The following is a 10,263-nucleotide window of genomic DNA, read 5'->3' as shown; positions in this document are numbered from 1 at the left end:
ACTCGATAAAGTACTGTACATTTATGTGTGTCAGTGAAAGTGTGAAAGGTAAAGGTATTAATGGAGGTACCATCATGCACCCACAAGAAGAGTCCTTTTTTAGTGTTTTAAAGAAGAGTCTTGGGAAACGCAGTCTCGTGAGCTGCTCCAGAACCTTCCTGTGTGTTTTCTTCATTATTATTAATCATTATCTTACATCATTTTTATGTTCATAAGATTTCCCTGACATGTTCTCCCAGTGGATGTGATCACTCAAAGTCTTGTATTTAATGAAATTGACTTTGTTCATAAACAATGATTGAAGAATCAAGACTTTAGGTAGGAATTCAGCCTTTTCTTCTCCAAACTGACTGATCATTCACATGTGGAAGCTGCCCAGTACAACCACAGTCTGATCTGCTGGCCACGCAGCAGCTCTGGAGCAGTTGGGGTTAAGGACACCTCAGTGGTGATGAGGGAGGGGCAAGCCACCCCACCCAGATTTATCCTGATGGTCCGGGGCTTGAACCGACAACCTCCCAGTCACAAGCTCCTAACCTTTAGGCCACCACTGCTTAGTTTAGCCACCCAGGAAACCAGGAAAACAGCCACCCCGAGTCTTTTTAAATGTACAACAATCTGCCTACCAGCTCCTCTAAAGCTCCCTAATTAACATTTTATTATCTTGTTTGTTTCATTTGTACGAAAATCGAAGTGAGTGGTTTTACAGAGTGTTAAATATTTGTGGTTTTACATGAGTTTTACATAAAACCACAACGCAACTGAGGGTTATTTGCTGGACTATTTCTTGGCCAGGTGAAGTGACTTCTAGAGTCTTAAACCTCATGGATTAAGCAAAGGAGACATAACGTGGTAATTAATGAGCTTTAGAGGTGCTGGCAGGTTGGTTTCTGTTACCTTTGGACAGAGCCAGGCTAGCTGTTTCCACCCTTTTCCAGTCTTTATGCTAAGCTAAGCTAATCAGCTGCTGGTTGTAGCTTCATATTTACTGTACAGACGTGAGAGTGACATTGATCTTCTCAACTAACTCTCCGCAAGAAAGCATATAAGCGTATTTCCCAAATCCCAACACTTCCTCTCAGCTGAATGGTGATGTTTTGATGTGTACTGATGTTGTTTCAGAACATCGACAGTAGGCTGGGAGGAAATTTGAGGGAACTGTAAAATAATCAGGGAGTGTATTTTAGTCAAGACATACTCTTTGTGCTTCCGTCTTAATTAGATTATTTACATCCTGGGATATCCATCCAGCATAAATTTAGCTACTGTTCCTCATACAGCTTCAACAAACTGAGCTGTGTTTGTGACTGCAGCTCCTGCCAAAATCCCAATGCTGCTCTAAGTCGCTGCCCAGTACTTTGTTACAAGGTCTCAGGCACGGTGAAGCGTTAATTAGCTTAGGTTATCTGCTTTCTTTATTGACCTCATTTACCTCCTCCTCCCCTTCCTTTGTTTAATGACAAAAGGAAATTACCCACATGTAAGTAATTTGTGTGATTCCAGTAAAACCAATCAAGTGAAAAAAAAAAAAAAAAACAGCATTAAACAGAGAGCAAGCACTGCTTTAAGACAGAGCATCAACAGCTACTAATGAAGACAGCAGAGAACAAACTTTAAAAGACATGTTTAACTTTTGAGAAGTCAATTAGAACACAGTGGTTACTTTATAAATATTTTGTAGGCAATCACGTTAACTTTTAAATGAATACACAAAATACTGTTTTGTCAGGGGAACGCTACATTGCTTGAACACGTCTGGAACAGAACGTGTTAAAGAAATGGTTTTCAACCTCTGACCAAATGTTGTCGAAAAACCTTCACAATAATGCCAGTCTCCAGTTACGATTGGGCGATATGACTAAAAGCTTCAAACTTGGTATACACTATATTGCCAAAAGTATATGGACACTCCAGACTACACAGGTGTGTGTGCTTTTGGTCTGGGGCTGTTTCATGGGTTTGGGCTCTTAGTTCCAACAAAGGGAAATATTATTGCTACAGCATACAATCATATTTTTCATAGTTTGGGGAAAGCCCTTTTCAACATGTCAATGCACCTCGACCCAACACCTTCGGGCCCATAAAGAAATGGTTTTCCTAGTTTGGTGCGGAAGAACTTGACTGGCCTGCATGGAGCCCTGACCTCAACCCCATCCAGCAGCTTCAGGTTGAACTGGAACACCGACTGAGAGCCAGGCCTTATCGCCCAGTATCAGTGTTGGACCTCACTAATGCTCCTGTGGCTGAATGGGAGCAAATCCCTGCAGCCAGGTTCCAAAATGTGCAAAGCCTGAAACCAGAGGAGTGGAGGCTGTTGTAGCAGCAGATTAATGCACATGGATTTGGAATAACATGTTCAACAATCACAGATGGGTGTCTCTACAGAATTTTGGCCATGCAGTGTATGTAATTTTACATTGTGTTACAGAGCATTTTCTGGAAACTCAATTGAGATTTATAGGCAATATAACCAGATGTGCAAAGTTTCTATTGTTTTTGGTCAATCTAGTGAACTTTATACTTGCAATGAAGCCTGCAATGGTCTAATACAGCCAGGGGATTGACAGCTCTGTATAAACATGATTGAAAAATCTTTGACAATTAACAAATCTCTATCATCTCACAGTATTTATCTTCACATTGCCCAGCCCAATCGCCAGTGTACAGTATGTCAACATGTAAGTACACAAAGTGACTGTACGGCAGTGACATGTTTTACATTTTCACTGCAGTTTTTTCAAACTGTCCATCTCCTGGCCCATCTGGCAGGTGTCCCTTCTGATGTTTCTTAAAGTCGCTGCTGTGCACGAATCCTTTCCCGCAGACCACACAGCGATACGGCCTTTCTCCTGTGTGGATCCGTCTGTGCAGCTTGAGGCTGCTGGACTGAGCGAACCTCCTGCCGCAGATGTTGCAGCCGTACATCTTCTCCCCCGAGTGGATCATCATGTGTAACTTGAGATTGCTGGGGTTGCTGAACTTTTTATCACACTGATCGCAGGCGTAAAGCTTCTCCCCTGTGTGGATGCTCATGTGATATTTGAGATTGACCATGCAGCTGAATTTCTTGTCGCACACGTTGCAGACCGGCTGCTGCCCCGGTTTCTTCCCGGTGTGGATCCTCATGTGGTTCTGAAGCGCGCTGGCGTGGCCGCAGCGTTTGCCGCAGGTCTCGCAGACGTACGGCCTCTCTCCTGTGTGGGTCAGCATGTGGTGCTTCAGAGCGCTCTGGTGACTACACCCTTTACCGCAAACCTCACAAGTGAAAAGTTTTTCGCCGGTGTGTTTGCTCAGGTGAATTTTGAGGACGCGCAAGTCGCTGCATCCGAGGCCGAGCACGTCGCAGCAGTTTTCCTTTTGCATGTGAGTCACCCGGTGAGTCGCCAAGGACGGGGACGAGAAGAAGCTCTCGCCGCACATTTCGCAGACAAAATCTTTGTCCCCCGAATGCAGATTCTCGTGATCGGCCAGACTCTGTCTGCACTCAAAGGTCTCTGGGCAAAGCGAGCAGACAAACGTCTTTTTTAAGGCACAACACCTGTGCCGCTGAAGCGCCGACACCCCGGCGAACTGATTCTCACACAGCGCGCACGTCTGGGTATTCAGTCTTCTCAGGCTGTGCTGACGCATGTGTCTGTCGAAGGTGTACTTGTAAGCAAACCCCGTCCCACAGTCTGAGCATTTGTAAAGCTTCTCTCCAGTGTGACGTCTTGAATGCGCGATGAGCCCCTGCGGTCCAGCAAAACGTTTGCCACACTCAGAGCAAAGGTGAGGTTTGGAGTGAGTCAAGTGGTGTCTGTCCATCAAACACTTCTGAGCAAATGATTTATCACAAGAAAGACATTTGAACGGCCCCGTGGACTTCTTTTTGATCTTGGATGTGGTAGTTGAAGTGTCTGTATCCTCCTGGACGTCGGAGGCCAGCTCTGAGGTGGGCTCTGTTAACACAGCTTCAGGTTCAGATGGAGACCCAGAGGTACTCTCACGTGTGGCTGCATCAGCTGAAACAAACAAACAAACCAAAACGCTTCATTAGGGGACTTGAAAGAAAGTGGGAAGTACACAGCTAACACAGACAAACACAACCACTCACAACTACTCTAAATATAATTTCAACATTTTTTTGCTCTTAAAGAAAAACTAGTTTGTAAGATAAACATGTTTTATCAAGTTAAAAGAGTAAGAAACCTTTACAATCAATTACAACCTCTTCACTGACTTTCATTTTTTACTGACAGTTACTGACACCAGGGCTCCAGGCTTTACTTTTACATCGGTGGCACTGGTGCGCCTAAGATTTTCATTTAGGTGCACCCAATAATAAAATTTAAGCGTTACCTTTTCTGGGTAATATATATAGGCTAATATTTTAAAGAATACATTAATACATGACCCTATTTCTTATTTCACCATTTTAATCCTACTTAATTATCCGCCTTATTATAGTGTTTACTCACAAATTACTTTAATCTGCTCACCTTTCCCTTCAGTTCTCTTTCACTTTTCTCTACACACACACACACACACACACACACACACACCTACACCTCTGGCTTGCCCCACCCCGCCTCTTTCTGTTTCTCTCTCCCCGTATGTGTCTGCTTTGTTGACTTTCTTCATCAGCAGTACGTCGCCCAAAAAACACAACTCAAGTTTTGTATTTTTTCACCCGCGAGTCCGTTTTCACATCAGCAGGTGAGCCGCGTGTGGAGGAGATTTGTTGTTCATGAAGTCGCCTATCGAAATGATTGAAACCAACATGGTACCGAATGACATCGGCAACAAAGGGTGTACTTTTACAAAACAACATTGTGCAACAGCATAAGTAGGCCTACATTAAACAGGAGACTCTCTCTCTGTGTGTGTTTCTCTGCAGAGCATGTGTGATCGTCAGTAGACCGCACGGGACGGGAGCTAGAGCGAGGGGACATTGTCCACTGCTTAATCGATCACAGATGGTGGTGTTTTTTCATATTTTTATCAGACCTGCTAAATTTCAGGCGCACTAATGCGACCAATGAAAATGTTTAGTCGCACCTGACAGATTTATGGTCACATGTGCACCCTGGAACCCTGTGACACACTGCAATGAAGTAACCAATTAAAGATTTTGTTTTTCAGGAGGTAAAAGTGATTCAGTGAGGAACACAACAATGACCTCAAAGAACTACAAAAAACATCTTCTTTAATGTCAGTGTGACTTTAAAGAGAACAGCAACAACTACACATGGCAAAAACAATCCCAGTACACTGTATGCACGCATCAGACTGACTACTGCTGAGGTCTGATCCTGTCTTAGATATTCACCTCTACAATGTATTTTGAATGTTGGATGACAAACTCATCCCTGTAAATGACATTTGTTAACTGGACAGACCTCAGTAAAAATACAATGGAAGACTCATACGTACATTTCATCTTTTAAGCCATTGTTGGTATCGTACTAGATCACCTAGATGGATCATCTTCAGTGTCACCAGAGTCTGTTCTGTACTCAGCAAGACTGGATTTGTGTACTAAGCACCCTGCAATAATTTACAAGATAAACCTCATTTGGACACACCGCCGTATTATAAAGCATTCACACGCCACATTCAAAACTACACTGCCATTTTGACCAGATCTCTCTTGTATCTCAAGACACTTCCTGATTAAAAAAAAACAATAATACAACTAAAATACATATGAACTTGTCCTCACACACACAGGAAGTATCTGTTCTGCTGGTTTGTAAAGAAGCAGTAGTTACCGGGTTTGATCACTGATTCTGAGTCAGCTGCTGCTGCTGTTGGTTCTTCAGTATGTTGCTCTTCTGAAAATACAAAACATGAAATTAACTTCAGTGAATCTCTCAGTAAGATATAATGTCTTAAAGCTTTGTTCAGAAACATGGTATGCTTCACGGAGCAGAGTCTGTCCAACCAGAACTACAAGGAGGCAGAACATCTGTCCTGCTAAGCAATCCAACATGGAACTACACAGAAACCCAGTGAGCAGGTTAGAGATCTAGGTGTTATCTTGGATTCGGAACTCAACTTCACAAGCCACATTACAAGGATAACTTGAACAGCATTTTACGTCAAATCCATCTTGTCTCAGTCAGACACTGAAAAACTGGTTCATGGACTCCCCAAAAAGACTGTGAGACGGCTCCAGCTCATTCAAAAGGCTGCAGCCAGAGAACTCACTGGAACAAGAAAAACTGAACATATTACTTCTATACTTTGATCACTTCACTGGCTTCCGATAAGATACAGAATTGATTTCGAAATATTGCTCACTGTTTACAAATCACTTAATGGTCTAGCTCCTAAATACATCTCTGATCTGCTCACTGCTTACAAACCCTCCAGAACCCTCAGATCATCAGACACTGGTCTCCTAACTGTACCCATGATCAGCAGTAAATCTGGTGAAGGTGCATTCACTTATTATGGGCCCACTCTCTGGAACGAACTGCCTGATGACATAAGAGGTAGCACAACTGTGTCTTCTTTTTGGGTATATGTGGGTGGGTGTGTTTATGTTGGTGGGTGGGCAGGGGATGGATTTATGGATGAATTTGTTTTTCTTTTAATGTGTATTTCCATATTTACTCATGCCTTATTTTATTTTGTTCACTTGTGTTGTATGTGAAGCACACTGAGCTTACATTGTATGAAATGTGCTATATAAATATACTTGACTCTGCTATGGAAATGAACCAGAGGGTAAAAGATTGTTTTGTAAGCGACATCACTAAGACTGTGAGTTATAAATGCAGATGCAGGCGAATAACTGAATTTTAAGGTGGGTGTAAAACCTATATACTATACGCAAAATATTGCAAAAGCTAAAATATGGCTGCATGAGGATGCAAGCAGATAGTAGTTATTTGCAAAACCACAGGTATGGAGGGATTCAAAACATGTTTTGATCATTGCTTACTATGTGATCATATTGTATTTTATGTTCCATTTGATAGAGGCCCATTATTTTATCAAACTACAATCCCATCCTGTTCAAAAAGAGCAAGAGCAGCAAGAGAGTTTTGTCAATAACTTTTAACTACGTATTAGTAAATGCAGCAATATCAGAACAATAGACTAAAACTACTGCAAACTCAACCCAAACTGTACAGAAGTTGTTCGAACTTAAGTCATTGGTGTGTAGCAGAACTGGACTAATGAAACATGCATGGCTGACCACTGACTCCTTTACAGAAGTATAATGACTGTTATCCTGTGAAGTGTAACAGTTGTAGTGAGAGACCTGAATTTTTTATTTCATATGGATTTCAATAAAGAAATCATATCACGTAACAGCTCGCTAAATACCTTGGTCATTCTCCTGTCTTATTGCCGGTTCAAGTCCTCCCTCGATTTTCTTTCTCCTCTGATGAGAGCTTCTGGATGTTGATTCTGTAATTTAACAACAAGAACCTAAAAACTTGTTTAATATATACAACAAAATACCAGTGTGTAAAGATAAAAAGCCTCTCCACAGCTGCTCAAGCCATTAACTGACTTACGCGTTTTGGGTCCGGCCACTCGCCCTGCTTTTGGCTTCATGCTCGTCTGTTTTGTCTTGTCATTCAGCCCAGTTCTCTGCTCTGCAGCAGGACCATCCTCAGCTTCACACATGGACACTTTCAACATCATCAGTATTTTCTCTACAGCATCTTTGGTCCTTGCTTCCATGAGGGATGCAAACTGGTTCTGTAAAGTCATGGGTAAGAAAGAATGAAGAGCAACGAGACTGGTTAGTTAAGCATGGTGTTTAAACAATTTCCTTTTTTATTTCATTTAGCAGATTTGTTGAGTGACAGAAAATTTATCTACACAACAGTATAATACATAATATAATATGATACAGTACAATAAACAAATAATTGTTTAGGGAATTTACAGTGAAAAAATGTAGGGTTAGGGTTTCCAGATTCTCAAATGTGAGGATATGCTGCTTCTCTCGGTTTTATATCATCATTAATGGAATATTTGGGGGTTTTGGAATGATGGTTGGACAAACCTATTTTTTTTTAAGACATCACCTTGGGCTCTAGGAATATCTTTTTAAATCAGAATAGTTAGTGACATGGTTTGACTTTAGTAAAAGCTGAATAAAAGTTACTTTGAACAGGTTTGTTGTTACACTTTATTAACTTTCACCTATGTTATTTACAGGTTATGACGCTGTTTGCTGTCAGCTACACCAAAAAGCTCACAGAGAGATTTCACTGATCATATCTGACACCTTCAGAATTCTAAAAATTGCATTTTTTGACTAGATTTTTCAAAGTGAACCTAAAGTCATATATATTTATATATAATTTAATTCTGAAATAGCCCTGGTTATCCTGAAAAGCTGTAACACATCTATGTTTGAAGCCAATGAGAGACTTTCAGAGGCACATACATACAAAAACGCATTTTGAAGCCTTGGACTGAAAAGGTTAATTTGGGTAGTGTAGTTTTCAGTGCCGTTACATATCAAACTGACGAAAATAAAACACGATAACTCTGCTCGATAAATATACTCAGCGTTAGTTTAAATGTTGATAAGCAAAGCCCGTAACACCAAATGACACAGTTTTTAGCAACCGCTAACTAGCTATACCTGCCCATTCTCACGTTACGTAAGACAGCAGTGTGGGGTTTGTATGGGAAACCGACCTAATGATGATGCAGTGTGGGTTGAGAGAGGACATTAATGAGCGGTGATTGTAAAGGGTAAGAGCAGTGTTTTCGGCCTTACTCACCAAACTTCATTCAGAAATCATACAGTTTCGTTTCCTGTTGATGTACAAAGGCACTCACGCAGTGAACTCTCTTCTTTTATATGTTTCATAAATCACGAGTGTCTTAAGGTACATTCGGAATGGTTGACTGCCAACAAAGCAACGCTTAAGTGAAGGGACAGTCAACTAGGGAGGGCTAGAGAGAGAGAGAGAGAGAGAGAGAGAGAGCTGTTTCTACGCGCCTCCCCGGCTTCTCTGTTTGGGTAGTGGAACAACATGACAGGCTGAGGGACAACAGAGCAGGAGGGTGTCCCTCTATCTCATACACATTTCTCTCCCATAGACTTGCACTGAATTGATTCTGATTGATTTACGGGGCGGTTGGAAAGCTTAACAGTGTGTGTGTGTGTGTGTGTGTGTGTGTGTGTGTGTTACCGTTATAACTTTATTAAACTGCTGTCTCTCCTCAGGTGGAGTCGCTTTGCTCTCCTCCTCTCCGTTTGGCGGAGCAGAGCAGCGCGGAGCGGCCATACCGTTAGCCGAGCACTTGTCCAAAAGTCTGCTGAGCTCCGTCACCGCCGCTTCCACCAGAGACTCCATTACAGCAAATATCTGACTCTCAAAAGTCTCCAGCCGGAACATGTTTATGAGTAACTTGAGGGTATAATTTAGTTTTTCATAGTACTCCCAAATGGAAAGCTTTCTTCCTGCACTGCGTCAGCTGTCAAACGGTCTTGTTGTTATTCCTCTTTCTTCTTCCTCGTGTGATTTACGGCAGACTGGTTGCATTTTAGGAAGAAGTCTGCCCCCCTCTAGAGGACATGAAGCGGCACAGCATCATTGCGACAGTCATTATATTTTTTTGGGGGTTCGGCTGTTGCTCCTAAAATTTGATTATCCCCCATTCATTTAGAAAAAAAAAATAACCAGCCGAGCTCTTCGGGCAGTTCGGGCACTTCAACGTTAATTATTTATTTATGTAAATTAAAGAAAAATATCTTGTTTTTATTCGTTCATTAGAGTGTTTATTATTGCGTGATTTTGGTTGGTTACGTTTTTAAAGTTTTCGCAGGAACTCAGTGTGCTGTCATGTCTGCCTTGACGCTGGCATGAACACCTCTAACAGATTACAACCAGCAGGCCTACTTATGTTAAAGGGACAGTTCACCCCCAAATCAAAAATGCATATTTTTCCTCTCACCTGTAGTGCTATTTATCCATCTAGATTGTTTTGGTGTGAGTTGCAGAGTTTTGGAGATATATCGGAAAAAATTAATTTTAAAAACTCAATAGCAATGTCTCTTTCCAGAAATCATGACCCCATGATCCCCATAAGTAGGCCTGCTGATTTGTACTGTCCCTTTTAATATAAACGTGCTGTTGTAGTTCCTCACTGTAAGCACTAGAGGGCAGTGACCACTCTGATTCTGAGTACACTGAGGACGACAACAACTGCACCAGCTTCAAGGAAGACACATGTTAATACCTTCACTTCTGTTAAAAAAGTTTCTGTTTTAGAAAAAAAAATTGGGTTCTTCTGCCACCG

The 10,263-nt window shown here is 41.7% G+C and overlaps 1 protein-coding gene across 2 annotated transcripts; it reads right to left on the bottom strand.

Annotated features, from left to right (window-relative positions):
- Positions 1 to 1,392: 1,392 nt before the first annotated feature.
- LOC122865701 (zinc finger protein 235-like) lies at positions 1,393 to 9,580 on the bottom strand. 2 transcript variants are annotated; one of them, XM_044174511.1, is made up of 5 exons: positions 9,153 to 9,580; positions 7,512 to 7,698; positions 7,318 to 7,401; positions 5,751 to 5,813; positions 1,393 to 4,001 (listed from the first exon to the last, which is right to left on the bottom strand). In XM_044174511.1, the coding sequence occupies exons 1-5, from the start codon at positions 9,357 to 9,359 to the stop codon at positions 2,716 to 2,718; spliced, it is 1,827 nt and encodes a 608-aa protein (XP_044030446.1). In that variant the 5' UTR covers positions 9,360 to 9,580; the 3' UTR covers positions 1,393 to 2,715. The 2 variants fall into 2 exon arrangements, with proteins under 2 accessions (XP_044030446.1, XP_044030447.1); XM_044174512.1 differs by lacking the exon at positions 9,153 to 9,580 and adding an exon at positions 8,739 to 9,141.
- Positions 9,581 to 10,263: the final 683 nt, after the last annotated feature.

This window comes from Siniperca chuatsi, linkage group LG18, assembly GCF_020085105.1.
Source record: "Siniperca chuatsi isolate FFG_IHB_CAS linkage group LG18, ASM2008510v1, whole genome shotgun sequence".
Taxonomy (NCBI): Eukaryota; Metazoa; Chordata; class Actinopteri; order Centrarchiformes; family Sinipercidae; genus Siniperca; species Siniperca chuatsi.
Note: the sequence above shows the minus strand (reverse complement) of the source record. Positions and strands in the feature narration are given on the sequence as shown.

Bases quoted from the DNA above. Each gene is read 5' to 3' on its own strand.
- LOC122865701 (XM_044174511.1), bottom strand. From the start codon at position 9,359: ATGTTCCGGCTGGAGACTTTTGAGAGTCAGATATTTGCTGTAATGGAG. The intron at 7,699-9,152 runs GTAACACACACA...ATGACTTTACAG, and splicing joins AGTTTAATAAAGTTATAACG to AACCAGTTTGCATCCCTCAT. The intron at 5,814-7,317 runs GTATTTAGCGAG...TTGTATTTTCAG, and splicing joins AAGACAGGAGAATGACCAAG to AAGAGCAACATACTGAAGAA.